Genomic DNA, 16,653 nt, shown 5'->3' with positions numbered 1-16,653 from the left:
CAAACTACATGCCCACATTCTGGATAGACCCTAACCACAACCCTAACCCAAGCTTCATGTCCACACACATAGACCCTAACCCTATCCATTACTGTAACCCTAACCCTGTTTTGTTCAATTTCTATTAATTCCTACATTATTCACTGTGTTGTGGTCCGAATTGGAATGTGAAACATTCTGCAACATCCCAGGTGAGACAGGTCAGTTGTGTTAAACCCATTTTATTTATTCCCAGGTGAATCATGGCAGTGGACTCAGCACTGAGCCGTGCATACAGAGGGGTATTGCTTTTTCAGTCACTATTTGTATTATATGATTCAACATGACAAACAAGGATGATCCATCAATCTTTGCAAAAAGCTTTTGTCTTTTGAATTTTGTTTGAGAGCAAATAGACCTAGGGCTCTATTTAATCTGTATTCCGGAAGTTCAGCGTTACAGCATGATTGAAATTTAAAGGCAATGTTCCTGCGTTAGTGGAGACAACATTCACGTTAAACACTGCATTTTTCGGCTTAATCGGAAATTACCTTAAAATATCTATTGAGCAATCTGTAACGATTCAGCGATACTGATTGACTAGAGCCCCTAATTTCAGACAGAGGTTAGTACATCCTGTTGTAGTGACCGTAGGTATGTACTGGTATAGAAAACAGTTGTAGTGACCGTAGGTATGTACTGGTATAGAAAACTGAAGGTTGTTTGTCAATTGATAGATCTAATAAAACATACTTTCATAAAATATGGAATTTCTATTGAAGTCCAGTGTTTAAAAAAAAGTGTCTCAGGAGAAAAACATTATTGAAACGTCACCATAGTTAAACACTGCATATTCAGGGAATATAATGAGCTTCTTCTCTAATAAAAAGAGACATAGACCACTTATTCAGGAAATCAAACATAGGTGCATTAGAAAACCATTCTCTTGATTGCACAGTGGAACTAGGACCGTCAATAATATTGTTTTCAGAGTATATAGATAAAAACATTCCACATACAGCACTTTCCCTATTCCTTGTTTTGTCCTTACCACCACAGAGTCAAAACACTATAATCACAATGAGTCATCATCCATCCATCTGTTCTACAGTAGTTGTGAGCTACGCAGCTGTACCAGGGAGAGAACACAGTGCTTCTCTCCTAGGGTCCTTCGAACGTTTACTGTGTGAGATTGTGACTCCGTACAGTCTTTCATAGCCAAGTTGGAACTGGCCTCCTTCTTAGTGGAGGAGACTTGGAATTTCTGGTGAGTCAACTAGGTTGTTGCTGTTTGTCCACTGTCAGGTTCAGATCCAGGGTCTTCTTGTGCCATGTAAGTGGACAGGGGTCTGGGGCCGGTTCTCAGGGGAACCATAGGAGAAGCTGTGTGCTGGGGGACACAGCTCAGTGCTCCAGCCCCTGCCAGTCTCTCGCTTACTGTATGCTAGGCTATCACTCAGATCCATTGTAACGTATACTTAACTGATACATTAATATGAATAGAATCTCTCTTTGTATACAACAACATTTAAATCATTTGTGGAGATTAAGGCAGTCCATACATTTTTACAAACAAGACATGAAACATATCTGAATAGGAAAAACAAAGGCTATGGTACTCAAGTCCCTTCATATCCGTACTCTTGAAGTTTCAAACTCTCAAAGAAGAAGTCTTGAAAAGTTAACCAAATTGTCACCTGGACATTGTAGTTTCTCTGATAGTCATAGATCAATTCCCATGAGTTCCGACTAGGCCTCAGAAGCCTGGGCCTAGATTTGAAAATCGTCTGGCTGGAGAAGCCTTGAGGCTGAAGTTATACGTGCACCGAGGGCACACTTCTGTTGAGCACCTGGACACGCATCAGCTGTACACTGGTCATGATCTTCTTCTGGTGGCCCATCAGTGTCACCCCCAGCCTGTGGATATCCCTGTAGGACACACAGAGATGGGACAGAGTCACACATGAACACACTCATCAAACAGCCTAAATTACTCTTAAGCATCAATGACATGTGGATGATGTGATTGGAGAATGATGCTACGGCCTTGCCTCTCACCCTTGGTTCATGCCTATGACGTGGCCTAGGGTCAGGTAGCCTCCTGCAGCAAAATGGTCCTTGTATCGGCCCATCTTGATGGTGTCCAGCCACTCATCCACAGAACTACAGCTGCTGAAGTCTGGGATACTTCTGTCCATCATGGGAGGTGTGCCTAACCTGAGAGACAGAAAGAGAGAGAAGTGACAGAGAGAGAAAGAGTGAGAAAGAGAGAAAAGAGGAAGAAAAGGATATAGGACAAACACACAGACAGAAGGGAGAGGGGAGACATGAAGGGAGAGATGTGGAAAAAAAGAGGTGGGGAGGAAAAAAGGTGTTGAAATGCACTAGCAGCTAAGGCAGAAAATCAATAGCTGTTAAAATGATAGAGAAGGGGTGGCTGCTCTGATTGCAGGATGGCTGGTTTGGCTAGATTAACACCCCCTCCTCCCCCTCTCCTCCTCTTCTCCTCATCCCTCCATCTCCCCGACATGCACCAGTAACTCTATGGGACCATGGATCTGAAAGAAGCAATTTAACACAGGTCCAACTCTAACTCGAGCCGCTCTTCACTCTGCTCTCTGATTCCCGGACTATCAATGTCAATATCACAGCCAGGCTCTTATTTAACAGAGCGCATGTCTATCAGAGATGAGCTTATTGGAAAACGAACAAGGCCGTTCTTAAGGCAACCTGTCTCCCTCGCATCTCCTGGGGAAGTTTGAGGGAAACTTTGGGCTGTAACTTTATCCCACAGCTCATGTTTGACAGATGAGTTGAGAGTGGATTTGCAGTGCATTGTCCAGACAATGTATTGCCCAAGCGATGGTTGCCCCGGCGATGGTTGCCTAGCAGCCTGTTCACCTGCACAGCGTGTCCATGGACTTGAGGTGCTCTGGGTTCCGGATCAGCTTGTCTAAAACTGTAACGATCTGGCAGAACCGGGGCCTCTCGTTGCGGTCCTTCTGCCAGCAGTCCAGCATGAGAGTGTGTAGAGCACCTGAACAGCCCATAGGAGCAGGTAGCCTGTAGCCCTCCTCTACTGACTTTATCACCTATACACACACACACACACACACACACACACACACACACACACACACACACACACACACACACACAGAAAGAGAGATATGCAGGTATCATTACACACATGTTTTCTTATGAGTGTATGTGTGGTTTGCATGTACTATGTACTGTATGTGTGTGTGCATGTCCTCTCCAATCCACTCACATCTCTGTTGGTGAGGTTCCAGTATGGCCTCTCCCCATATGACATGACCTCCCACATGACCACGCCATAGCTCCACACGTCACTGGAAGAGGAGAACTTCCTGTAGGCAATGGCCTCCGGTGCTGTCCAGCGGATTGGAATCTTACCACCCTGAAGGGAACAGAAACGCACTTCAACCAGAACTAGAACAACCACTGGTATCGCCACGGAATATAAAACAGAACCAGAACTAGAGAACTCGGGCTACAACAGTATTATAATCTAGTACATATTAGAGTTTTAGAATTGAGCTATCATTAAAGTGTGAACTCACGCTGGTGGTGTATGCTGCATCAGGATCGTCCTCCAGGACTCTGGACAGGCCGAAGTCAGACACCTTACACACCATGTTGCTGTTGACCAGGATGTTACGAGCTGCCAGGTCACGATGGATGTAGCCTAGGTCTGCCAGGTAGGTCATACCCGCCGCGATGCCACGCATCACGCCCACCAGCTGGATTATAGTGAACTGACCATCATGTTTCTGAGAGGAGGAGATGAGGAGGAGAGGAACGGGGATTGAGATTGAGAGAGATTGTAGTGTTAGTTAGAGGCATATTGATTGAGATTTCAGATGTCAAGTGCTTCAAAAACTATTTCTCTACAAGAGAAAGAAAGAGAGTGAGAGTGGGAGAGAGGGAGAGTGAGAGGGTATGGGAAAAAAATATGAAATCCTTATAAAAGCAACAAACCCTCAGGAAAGAGTCCAGAGATCCATTCTCCATGTACTCAGTGATGATCATGACTGGTTTACCTGGGGGGGGGGGGGGGTTAAAATAGTAAGGGAGGGAGGGGAGGGAGGGGGGGGGGGGGGTAAAATAGTAAGGGAGGGAGAGGAGGTGGGGCGGAGTAAGGTAGGGTGAATACAGGAAGGAGGGGGATAAGGCAAGGTAAGGGATGGAGGGGGGTAAGGGAGTACGGGATGGAGGGGCGTAAGGGAGTAAGGGGGTTATGGAGGGAGGGAGGAGTAAGTGAGGGAGGGAGGGTAAGGGAGAAGGGGGGGATAAGGGAATAAGGGAGGGAGGGTGTAAGGTAGTAAGGGAGGAAGGGAGAGAGGAAGAGTTATTCCACAGTAACTATACAGGAGTAACTTACATCAGGTCGGCGTATGCATAGAAATAAGAATGAATAGAAAGGGCATCTCCATTCAAGTCAATGATGGCATAATGGGTGGACTGGCAGCCATTTTGAGTGTATCCATGCCAGGAAGTAAAAGCAGGAAGTGTACCCTTTAATCTGTGCTGTGATAACTGACATTACAAAAATACATTATATTGCAGGAGCCTTAGCATTATTTGAATGAACATTCTACATTACCATGGCAATCCAGCATCAGTTGATAGAACATTCCAAAATACCATGGAAATTATTGCATCACAATACCAGTCAGCCATTGTGAGTGTACCCAGGGTTAGAGCTTACAAGCCCATTCTATTAATTCTTATTTCTATGGGCGTATGTACTTTCTTCTTGAATTGAATTCATACGCAGCAAAGACATTGAATTGCATCAAACTGAAAATGGAGTTGAATCAAATCATATGGAATCTTACTGCGTGTGACCACTCCCTCCAGGTGAATGACGTTAGGGTGGTCAAACTGGGCCATGATTGATGCCTCAGCCAGGAAGTCCCTCCTCTGCTTGTCACTGTATCCTGCTTTCAGTGTCTTCAAAGCCACCGGAATGTCTCTCTTCCCTGGGAGACGCATCTGCCCGTAACACACCTCCCCAAACTCACCTGCACACACGTTTAGGTGAACTCCTCCCCGACGACCACAATATAGACTAATCTATTCATTGAGTGATAGATTCATTCGAACAAAAATAAATTGTTTCCTAATCTCATCTCCTGCTTTGTGCTTTGAAAAGTCACAGAACACATCATTACATTCCTTCCCCTTTCCCTTTCTGTCTAATGTGTCTTATCAACAACTACAACCCTAAAGGTCATTGTTAACAGCCATGATTATAACGCCTGTGTGTTACCATGTCCTGCTGTGCCAGTGTGATGTTATTATTCCCTGTGTGTCTCTGTGTTTGATTGACAGCCCCATGCAACGCTCTGATTCCACTGTGCCATTCCTCTCCGCTGCACACCGCAGCCTTTACTTCAGCCATGATTTTCAGTTTACCTGACCCAATGATTTTCTCTATTCTGATCCTGGAAGCTTCAATTTCTCGGGCGAACTCGTGGACGGCCTGGCAAGGGTCCTCGTAGGTGTGTGGGTCGATGTAGAATCGCACGTCGGGGAATGACACTAAAATAAACAACATTAGCATCTGGTCACATACCATTGGATGGAAACAATATGCTACATGAGACTGTCACAGGAAAGCGAGGGAGAAAGAGAGAGAGGGGGAGAGAGACACAGAGAGAGAAAGAGAGAGAGAGAGAGAGGGGGAGATACAGAGAGAGACAGCGAGAGAAAATGGAGGGTGGGAGAGAGAGAGACAGAGGGAGAGGAGGGAGAGAGAGACTGCAGTACTGAGATTTTGTACCTCAATAAATCTGAATCAAACGGTAAGTGAACTGTGTACACTGAGGATGAAAATGATTGTATTTTATTTAACCTTTATTTAAACAGGCAAGTTAATGGAGTGAAGGCTGGGGGGGTATAATAAAACATGGCAATAAAAACAAACCAGTAATAATAATAATACAAACATACCATGGCCATTCTGGTAGTGCATCTTCTCCTCATCAGAGTCCTGGAAGGCCTTGCTATAGCCACAGTGTCTGTATATCAAACAGTACTTTAGAATAGTTTAGTCACACGGGGATACACCACACTTCTCACGGGTTTCCTCTCATTCTATCTTTCAGACTCCGCTTGAAAACGCTAACATGCATTGAAGTTGGAAATAATTAAATCCACAAATGATTTGTGGAAGATGTAAATTCTAGACATCAAAGGAGAGAAGGAGAGGGATAAGTGAAAACATTAGCATTGTTATTTAACTAACATGAACAGCCATAATAATTAAACTGACTGTTTAGAAGTACAAAACTCAGCTGGGTCTGAACATTACCCATGCAGAAACTCTGGGAGATGACCTGACTTTCCACTGCTAACAAACACATGCCATAATCTAGAGTGAGAACTACTCTGGGCTATTTAAAAGCATTAGTGGAACATAGTTAGAGAGACTATTGTGGGACTGTTGGACTGAAAATAGACAGTTACTGTAGCACTGGAGCCTATGGGGGTAAAAAAATAAATCAATTTATCAGACTCTTTTATCAAATGCACCTTACAGTCATGCTTGCATACGTTATTTACGGATGGGTGGTCCCAGGAATCAAACCCACTATCTTGGAATGGCAAGAGCCATGCCCTACCAACTGAGCTACAGCGGACCTCAGAGGAGATTAGAGGTCATCCTATGGATATCAATGCATATGGGTATACAACATCAGAGACAGATTAACGATAAAAATGAAAATACTAATATGAATGTTGATTATAAAAGAAATGAATCCTATAGAGACAATGGTATAATTTACTTGAACCCTTGTTAAGGTAGAGTAAAAAATATCCCACATACGTATATGAGTGACGTAGAGTCAGAGAGGACTCATCCACATCACGGGTAGTGGTGTAGTGTAAGAAAGGGTTGCCTTGCCGTTTCCTGCAGATGACGATGGCCAGGAAGGTGACCAGGCCAGAGACCAGCGCCATACAGATCCAGATGATAGTCATAGTGTTGTAGCGCAGAGGAACTGGACACACAACAACACAACCAGTTTGTGTGAGTGTGTGTGTGTGTGTGTGTGTGTGTGTGTGTGTTCAGTGCTCTTTGAGGCTTAGGTCTGCAGCAGCAGCTTTCCTGACAGGGGTGGCCCTCACACAAAGCACAGATCTATAGCATTATGGGATTGTCTGAAGGCTTCCTGGTCCCACTGACATTCATGGCTCTTCAACCCAGCACCATTCTGTCCCTCATGAAAATATACTATAATATATTATGGTTTAAATACTGTAGTATTACTATATTTATATACTATAGTATTCACTGTAGTGTTTTTGCAGACATTACTGTAGTGTTCACAGCAGTGTGTTTGAAGACATTACTGTAGTATACCGTAGTATTTACTGTAGTGTTTTTGCATACATAACTGTAGTATGCTATAGTACTCATTGTAGTGTTTTGCAGACATGACCGTAGTATACTATAGTATTGTTTTTGTGGAATATACATTAGTATTTATTGTAGTGTTTTTTCTATAGTACTATAGTGAATACTATAGCATACTACAGTAGTCTGCAAAAACACTGCAGTAAATATTACAGTAAAGTCTGTAAAAACACTACAGATAGGTTGGCACCAATAGACACCAATAGAATACAAAGCACTTCTAAACCTAGTGAGAGATTTTACAAATGAAAATAGTGCTCCACTCTCATTCTCTTACTTGCTTTCCCGGTCTGGATCTCCACATTCTGGCTGAAGCGTCCGCAGCCTGCTGAGGTTCTGGCCCGGACCTGAAAAATGTACCTGGTACCAGGCTTCAGGCCAGACACCAGGGCCGTGGTCCCCTTAGCCTTCAGGGTGGAATAACTTTGCTGCTCCTTATCCTGGTGGAGGAGAGCTGATAAAGACAGGCTGTACAAGCAGTGTTGATATTGCAGATGTATCCAGTAGTAACCCCAGGAGTTTGCACAGATTAAGATAACACAGCAGCCACACTAATCTGTCTGTACTATCCAGGCATGTGTGTGTGTATGACACTATTCACTCTATAAACACAACCTCAAGTCTCCAGTGACCACCCCCACTGTGGGGATCCTGGTCTGTGTGTGTGTTGCTCAGATCTCTCTTACCTCATTAGCTGTGTGTCAGGGCATGCAGAACCACGAAGCAATTAACTTGTTTTCGCTGCTAGGCTGTCACTTTCACGAATCAATCAGCATACATAAACACAGACAGAGAGAGACATACATGCATATATGTATCTACTGTATGTATCTACTGTATGTATCTACTGTATGTATCTACTGTATGTATGTACGTATGTTTGTATGTATGTATGTATCTACTCTACCTTCTCATAGTATTTGATGTCATACTCTAGTATGACTCCATTGGGCTGGTCAGGCTCGTGCCACTGCAGAGTGACGCTGTTCTGACTGGCGTTCTCCTGGCGAATGGCGATCACCTGGGAAGGGGCTGAACAGAAAGCAGGAAACAGGAAGTACAGAAACATTTTTTTTTATTTATTAGAAAACCAGAACATACATACATCAATGTTCCATGGAGCCCAACTACAAAACGTCAATATATGTCAAAACAAGTATTCAGACCCCTTGACTTTCTAGACATTTGGTTACATTACAGTCTTATTCTAAAATGGATTACATTGTCCCCCCCTTATCAATCGACACACAATACCCCATAATGACAAAGCAAAAACAGTTTTTTATACATTTTGGCAAATTTATTCAACATTAAAACTGAAATATTACATTTACATAAGACTTCAGACCCTTTACTCAGTACTTTGTTGAAACAACTTTACAGCCTCAAGTCTTCTTTGGTATGACGCTACTGTCACACCCTGACTGTAACGGCTTTCTTCCAGGGGTGAAGGAGAGGACCAAAGTGCAGCGCGGTTAGTGTTCAACATGTTTAATTTGACGACAAGTGAACACTACAAACAACAAACAAAACAACAAACCGTGAAAACCGATACAGACCTATCTGGTGCAGAACACAAACACAGAGACAGGTAACAACCACCCACAACGAACACAGTGAAACAACCTACCTAAATATGACTCTTAATTAGAGGAACGCAAAACACCTGCCTCTAATTAAGAGCCATACCAGGCAACCCTAAACCAACATAGAAACACACAACATAGAATGCCCACCCAAAACTCACGCCCTGACCATCACACACATACAAAACAACAGAAAACAGGTCAGGGACGTGACAGAACCCCCCCCTCAAGGTGCGAACGCCGGGCGCACCAGCACAAAGTCCAGGGGAGGGTCTGGGTGGGCATCTGACCACGGTGGTGGCTCAGGCTCCGGACGCTGTCCCCACACCACCATAGTCACTCCCCGCTTCTGTATCCCCCTCCCAATGACCACCCTCCAACTAAAACCACCTAAATGAAGGGGCAGCACCGGGATAAGGGGCAGCACCGGGATAAGGGGCAGCACCGGGATAAGGGGCGGCAGGTCCTGGCTGAGGAACTCTGGCAGGTCCTGGCTGAGGGACTCTGGCAGGTCCTGGCTGAGGGACTCTGGCAGGTCCTGGCTGAGGGACTCTGGCAGGTCCGGGCTGAGGGACTCTGGCAGGTCCGGGCTGAGGGACTCTGGCAGGTCCGGGCTGAGGGACTCTGGCAGGTCCGGGCTGAGGGACTCTGGCAGGTCCGGGCTGACGGAAGGCTCTGGCTGATCCGGTCTGGCGGAAGGCTCTGGCTGATCCGGTCTGGCGGAAGGCTCTGGCTGATCCGGTCTGGCGGAAGGCTCTGGCTGATCCGGTCTGGCGGAAGGCTCTGGCTGATCCGGTCTGGCGGAAGGCTCTAGCGGCTCCTGTCTGGCGGACGGCTCTAGCGGCTCCTGTCTGGCGGACGGCTCTGTAGGCTCATGGCAGACGGGCGGCTTTGCAGGCTCATGGCAGACGGGCGGCTTTGCAGGCTCATGGCAGACGGGCGGCTTTGCAGGCTCCTGGCAGACGGACAGTTCAGACGGCGTATGGCAGACGGGCAGTTCAGGCGCCGCTGGGCAGACGGGCAGTTCAGGCGCCGCTGGGCAGACGGGCAGTTCAGGCGCCGCTGGGCAGACGGGCAGTTCAGGCGCCGCTGGGCAGATGGGCAGTTCAGGCGCCGCTGGGCAGACGGGCAGTTCAGGCGCCGCTGGGCAGACGGGCAGTTCAGGCGCCGCTGGGCAGACGGGCAGTTCAGGCGCCGCTGGGCAGACGGCAGACTCTGGCCGGCTGAGACGCACTGTAGGCCTGGTGCGTGGTACCGGAACTGGAGGTACCGGGCTAAGGACACGCACCTTCAGGCTAGTGCGGGGAACAACAACAGGGCACACTGGACTCTCGTGGCGCACTCTAGGCCTGGTGCGTGGTACCGGAACTGGAGGTACCGGGCTGAGGGCACGCACCTTAGGGCGAGTGCGGGGAGAAGGAACAGTGCGTACCGGGCTCTGGAGACGCACAGGAGGCTTGGTGCGTGGTGCCGGAACTGGAGGCACTGGGCTGGAGACACGCACCATAGGGAGAGTGCGTGGAGGAGGAACAGGGCTCTGGAGATGCACTGGAAGCCTGGTGCGTGGTGTAGGCACTGATGGTACTGAGCTGGGGTGGGAAGGTGGCGCCGGATATACCGGACCGTGAAGGAGGACACGTGCTCTTGAGCACCGAGCCTCCCCAACCTTACCAGGTTGAATGGTCCCCGTAGCCCTGCCAGTGCGGCGAGGTGGAATAGCCCGCACTGGGCTATGCAGGCGAACCGGGGACACCACCTGTAAGGCTGGTGCCATGTACGCCGGCCCGAGGAGACGTACTGGAGACCAGATACGTTGGGCCGGCTTCATGGCACTCGGCTCGATGCCCAACCTAGCCCTCCCAGTGCGGCAAGGTGGAATAGCCCGCACTGGGCTAAGCACGCGTACTGGGGACACCGTGCGTTCTTCCGCATAACACGGTGTCTGCCCGTACTCCCGCTCTCCACGGTAATCACACACCTCAGGGCGAGTACCGTGTATGCTACGCCAAACCAACATCTCTCTCTCTTCGCTCTCCCCCAATATCACCAACAACTCATCAAATGTCTCATAATCTCCCATCCTTTCACTTTCCTCCAATCTGTCCAATAACTCCTCCACATTCTCCGACTCGTACCTCAATTTAGCCCACTGCTCCTTCTGGTAAGCACGGGGAACTGGCTCAAATCTCCCACTTGACCCAGCCATACTCCCCGTGTGCCCCCCCCCCCCAAGAATTTTTTGGGGGAGCCTCTCGGGCTTCCAGCCACTCTGCCTTGCTAGCTCCCGCTGCTGCTGCTGCTGCCGCCGTTGCCTGTTGCCACGCTGCTTGGTCCGGGTTTGGTGGGTGGTTCTGTAACGGCTTTCTTCCAGGGGTGAAGGAGAGGACCAAAGTGCAGCGCGGTTAGTGTTCAACATGTTTAATTTGACGACAAGTGAACACTACAAACAACAAACAAAACAACAAACCGTGAAAACCGATACAGACCTATCTGGTGCAGAACACAAACACAGAGACAGGTAACAACCACCCACAACGAACACAGTGAAACAACCTACCTAAATATGACTCTTAATTAGAGGAACGCAAAACACCTGCCTCTAATTAAGAGCCATACCAGGCAACCCTAAACCAACATAGAAACACACAACATAGAATGCCCACCCAAAACTCACGCCCTGACCATCACACACATACAAAACAACAGAAAACAGGTCAGGAACGTGACACTGACCTTAGAGAGTATTTTTATTTCTCTATTTGGTTAGGTCAGGGTGTGATTAGGGTGGGCATTCTATGTTTTCTATTTCCTTGTTTTTGGCCGAGTGTGGTTCCCAATCAGAGGCAGCTGTCTATCGTTGTCTCTGATTGGGAATCATACTTAGGCAGCCTTTTTCCGTTTCTGTTTAGTGTCTGCACCTGACAGAACTGTTTTGGTTTTTTACTTTGTTATTTTGTTCGATTGTTTTTGTGAAATAAAATATCATGAACACTTACCACGCTGCGCTTTGGTACATGCCTTCCGACGAGAGACGTTACAGATACAAGCTTGGCACACCTGTATTTGGGGAGTTTCTCCCATTCTTCTCAGCAGATCCTTTCAAGTTCTGTCAGGTTGGATGGGGAGCGTCGCTGCACAGCTATTTTCAGGTCTCTCCAGAGATGTTCAATCGGGTTCAAGTCCGGGCTCTGGCTGGGCCACTCAAGGACATTCAGAGACTTGTCCAGAAGCTACTCCTGTGTTGTCTTTGCTGTGTACTTAGGGTCATTGTCCTGTTGGAAGGTGAACCTTCGCCCCAGTCTGGAGCAGGTTTTCATCAAGGATCTCTCTATACCTTGCTCCGTTCATCTTTCCCTTGACCCTGACTAGTCTCCCAGTCCCTGCCGCTGAAAACCATCCCAACAGCATGATGATGCCAACACCATGCTTCACCGTATTGATGGTGCCAGGTTTCCTCCAGACGTGACGCTTGGCATTCAGACCAAATAGTTCAATCTTGGTTTCATCATACCAGAGAATCTTGTTTCTCATGGTCTGATAATCCTTTAGGTGCCTTTTGGCAAACTCCAAGCAGGCTGTCATGTGCCTTTTACTGAGGAGTTGCTTCCGTCCGGCCACTCTACCATAAAGGCCAGATTGATGGAGTGCTGCAGAGATGGTTGTCCTTCTGAAAGGTTCTCCCAGAAGGAGCGTGACCATCGGGTTCTTAGTCACCTCACCACCTCTCACCCCTTTTCCCCAATTGCCAGCTCTCGGAAGACTTCTTCCATTTAAGAATGATGGAGGCCACTGTGTTCTTGGGGACCTTCAATGCTGCAGACATTTTTGGTACCCTTCCCCAGATCTGTGCCTCGACAAAATCCTGTCTCGGAGCTCTACTGACAAGTCCTTTGACCTTATGGTTTTTGCTCTAACATGGACTGTCAACTGTGGGACTTTATATAGACAGGTGTGTACCTTTCCATGTCATGTCCAAACAATTCAATTTACCACAGGTAGACTCCAATCAAGTTGTAGAAACATCTGAAGAATGATCAATGGAAACAGGATGCACCTGTTTCGAGTCTCATAGCAAAGGGTCGGAAAACTTATGTAAATAAGGTATTTCTGTTTTTTATTTGTAATACATTTTTGTCTTTGCCATTATCGGTTATTGGTTGCAAGTAGATGAGGTAAATGTTTTGTTTAATCCATTTTAGAATAAGGCTGTAACATAACAAAATGTTGAAAAAGTCAAGTGGTCTGAATACTTTCTGAATGCACTGTATGTACTGTATCATGCAGCCTAGCTGTTGAGATGTTATTTTTAATGTGTAAACTGTATGTGTTTGATCCACAGGTAAAACAACCTAGATGCATACATTTATATGTTTTAAATCGATACAGGTGTCCCCTACCTGCCTGGTTCGTGGTGATGTTGACAGATATGAAGGGCGCTGGCTCATTGCTTAGGTGAGTCACGGCATTCATCGCAAGGATACGGAAGGTATAGTTGGCGTGGGCAACCAGGTTTAGAACGGTAACCCAGGGTTCGGTCAGCGAGCTCTGCCGGGGAACAAACCGCACCGGGACCACCCCAGAGCGGTCCACCGTCCCTCCACCCCCTCCTCCCATCCCCTCTCCCCCACTGGTTGAACCCATCCCTGCTGTACAGTCCTCACACTGCCCCACTTCCCCAGAGCACTTCTGACAGAGCACGCTGTACAGCAGGTCACTGCGACCCCCCGAGTCCATCGGTCGACCCCACTCCAGATTCACTGACGTACCGTTAACCGACGATATCATGTTTACTGGAGCTGTTGGGGGGCCTAAGTAGAGGATAGAGAGAAAAAGAGATGGAGGAGAAAAATTTGAAGGGAGAAGAGAGAGAAAGTGGTGTATATTTTCATGTGTTTCTTCATGACTAGCACCTGAACCAGTGGAATGTGCTTCTATTTTCTCTTTCAGATGTTTATGTTCATCTGGTGTTTAGAGAGGCCCTCTAAAAGGGAAATTCAAATAAATAATCATAGAAAAGTAGCATATGCCCAATTAACCAAATCACACAGGTCACCCAGGCCATGTGTGAGAGAGGTGGACCTACATGTGTAGTGGATTATTCAGTCTGTGTGTGTGCATAACTGTGTGCGTTTGTGAGTTATGTACTTGTGCAGGGTGCAGCAGGGGGGTCTGTAAGGGCCCTGTAGTGGATGGAGTCACAGGGGCAGTAGAGGGCAGCTCTGGTCTCTGAGTGGCTTTGTAGAGGACACCTCCCACACAACCCATCACCTGCCATTGGCTTATAGAAACCCACCTCACACGCTGCATGGGAAAGAGAGGGTTGGAGAGAGAAGGGGGGAAGAGAGAGGGGGGAAGAGAGAGGGGGGAGAGAGAGAGGGAGAGAGCAAAGTGGAGAGAGAGAAATAAAGGGAGAGAGGGGGAGAGAGAGACTATTTGCACATCATTACAACACTATAATATTACATTTTTGTAAGTGTAATGCTCACTGATAATGTTTTACCATTTTACCATTGAGCAGTTAATACAATGTGATTTATAGATTAGTCAGCTTCGCCTTTAAAGTCGGCTTGCGGCTGAACGTAGACAGACTTAAGACTACTGATGACTATTGTTTATTAGACTATTGTTAATTTATCGTTTGTTTATTATCTATTTCACTTGCTTTGGCAATGTAGACATACGTTTCCCATGCCAATAAAGCCCTTAAATTGAATTTGAAAATTGAAATTGAGAAGGGAAGGGAGAGAGTGGAAAGAAAGGAGAGAGAAACAAAAATGTATATGAATACGCATAATAATCTTGGAAAATATTATTCTTTGGTCCACCCCATTATTTCTAGGGAAACTCCAACAGTCAATATGTAATTGGAACCCTGCATAGACTCACTGACTGGAGAGGAGGGAGAAGAAAGTTAGACTTTTACACACACATTTGGGCCAAAGAGTCAGTGCACTGTTCATACTCCCGTAGGATAATCTAAATGTAGACCACGTTTCAACCTTATTCAGCACACATACTACATATTAACTTTCAATAATACAGGCTCCACTGATAAATGATGGTTTATGTGGCAGGTGAAACGGAAATATCTGGCAACATCATGGTTTCATCGTGCCTCCTCAGTAAAAAAAGAAAAAAGCTTACCAACACGTCTCTGCTCTGTAAAGGATGCAACAAGATCTCATGGTTTTTCCAATTTGACTTCAGATTCTGATGTTTTTCCACATTTCTCCAAATTTCAAAGTTGCGCCAAACGTCAGATTTCTTGGTGTTTTTGACACCCTGGCTTGACTCCTCCTGCTCAGCATCATTACATTTCCCCAACCTCAAATGTAAAGTCGCTCCAAACGTTACATTTAGAAATGAAAGGTTAAGGTTTTGGATAGGGTTAAAACATTAACCCTTTATACTCGTGGGAATTGGCCTATATGGACTGGGATACATTGAAATGTTTCTTACAGAAGAAATGCATATGCATAAGCATGATAGCAATTGAAATGGAACAGTTTCGAAATAGTGGAAACATTATTAGACCAAAGATGAGGACACTACACTGTTGATTTTATGTGCATGTTATATTTACTATACTTTTTGCTGCGTTTGTTGATAACGAAAACTGACAATATTCTGGATACACTTAGTAGCATAATAAGAATATTCCTGGAAAATATTGGGTACGTGTAACATAAGACAAAAAAATGACAAGGGTCTGAATGAGAGGAGTAAGTGGTGTCTCCAAGTGGCCACACACCTCTCCAAGGAGTTCCTAAGTAATTCCAATACATTTTTACGACTCAAAGAAGAGTCATCAACAATAAGGTGCTTCATTGAACCCTCCTAGCTGTGCCATTGAGGGACTAGAGCAAGCACTCTTGTTTTGTTGTTTTGCATCCCCGCCATCCCACAATTACTGTTGTTGTTTACGGCCCATTATAAACCGCAATCTGGGTCAGGTGGCATCATTTGAAAGCTTGTTCAATTGCCAACATAACCAGCTAAGTTCTAAAATATGATCTTTCACAGGGCAATTCAGTTAAACAGACTGTAATATTGGTGCACATAGAAAGGAGTCATACGTGTGTTTAGGTGCATGGTTTGGGATAGGGTTAAATCAAAGAAATTAAACATTTGTGTCTACCACTTCAGATCCGGAGTCATGGGATTAAGCCCATCCACCACCCCCGTCCACTTCATGGTAATAGTGCTCGCTGTTGCCCCTAGTGGGCTGCTTTAAAGGCATTTCCCGACATCCTCACGACATGGGCAGACGTCCAATTTCGAAGTCAATCTCGAGCGATCTGCCAGAAGGATGACCATCCTATTACCTCATTTTGACCATTATTTAAAAAAATACAGAATATGGATCACAAAAAACGTGTGTGTTACTATATTGTATTACTGTATTGTACAGCACTCAATGTTGTTGATTATATTTCTTTATGCCTTTCCGTAATTTACTAAAGTCTCTCAATACCCCTTAATTTTACTGCAGTGTGCTAAAAAAAATGATGCTTAATTATAAAACCCTCTTAGGCCTCACTCCCCCCTATCTGAGATATACTGCAGCCCTCATCCTCCACATACAACACCTGTTCTGCTAGTCACATTCTGTTAAAGATCCCCAAAGCACACACATCCCTG

At 46.1% G+C, this 16,653-nt stretch overlaps 1 protein-coding gene across 2 annotated transcripts in view; it reads right to left on the bottom strand.

Moving 5' to 3' along the window:
- Nucleotides 1–203: 203 nt before the first annotated feature.
- Nucleotides 204–16,653, bottom strand: part of LOC139535761 (ephrin type-A receptor 8-like) — a 164,798-nt gene continuing 148,348 nt past the window's right edge. Inside the window, exons 6-19 of one of the 2 annotated variants that reach the window (XM_071335532.1) lie at nucleotides 14,158–14,313; nucleotides 13,410–13,820; nucleotides 8,334–8,458; nucleotides 7,704–7,866; nucleotides 6,836–7,010; nucleotides 5,959–6,026; nucleotides 5,422–5,547; nucleotides 4,842–5,027; nucleotides 3,982–4,043; nucleotides 3,564–3,773; nucleotides 3,251–3,400; nucleotides 2,881–3,071; nucleotides 2,038–2,196; nucleotides 204–1,908 (exon numbers count right to left, since the gene is read on the bottom strand). In XM_071335532.1, coding sequence (XP_071191633.1) covers nucleotides 1,794–1,908; nucleotides 2,038–2,196; nucleotides 2,881–3,071; nucleotides 3,251–3,400; nucleotides 3,564–3,773; nucleotides 3,982–4,043; nucleotides 4,842–5,027; nucleotides 5,422–5,547; nucleotides 5,959–6,026; nucleotides 6,836–7,010; nucleotides 7,704–7,866; nucleotides 8,334–8,458; nucleotides 13,410–13,820; nucleotides 14,158–14,313 — 2,297 coding nt within the window. In that variant the 3' untranslated portion in view covers nucleotides 204–1,793. The remainder of the gene's footprint in view (nucleotides 1,909–2,037; nucleotides 2,197–2,880; nucleotides 3,072–3,250; nucleotides 3,401–3,563; nucleotides 3,774–3,981; nucleotides 4,044–4,841; nucleotides 5,028–5,421; nucleotides 5,548–5,958; nucleotides 6,027–6,835; nucleotides 7,011–7,703; nucleotides 7,867–8,333; nucleotides 8,459–13,409; nucleotides 13,821–14,157; nucleotides 14,314–16,653) is intronic. The other variant, XM_071335533.1, reaches the window with a different exon arrangement.

The sequence above is a fragment of the Salvelinus alpinus genome, chromosome 12 (assembly GCF_045679555.1).
Source record: "Salvelinus alpinus chromosome 12, SLU_Salpinus.1, whole genome shotgun sequence".
Taxonomy (NCBI): Eukaryota; Metazoa; Chordata; class Actinopteri; order Salmoniformes; family Salmonidae; genus Salvelinus; species Salvelinus alpinus.
Note: the sequence above shows the minus strand (reverse complement) of the source record. Positions and strands in the feature narration are given on the sequence as shown.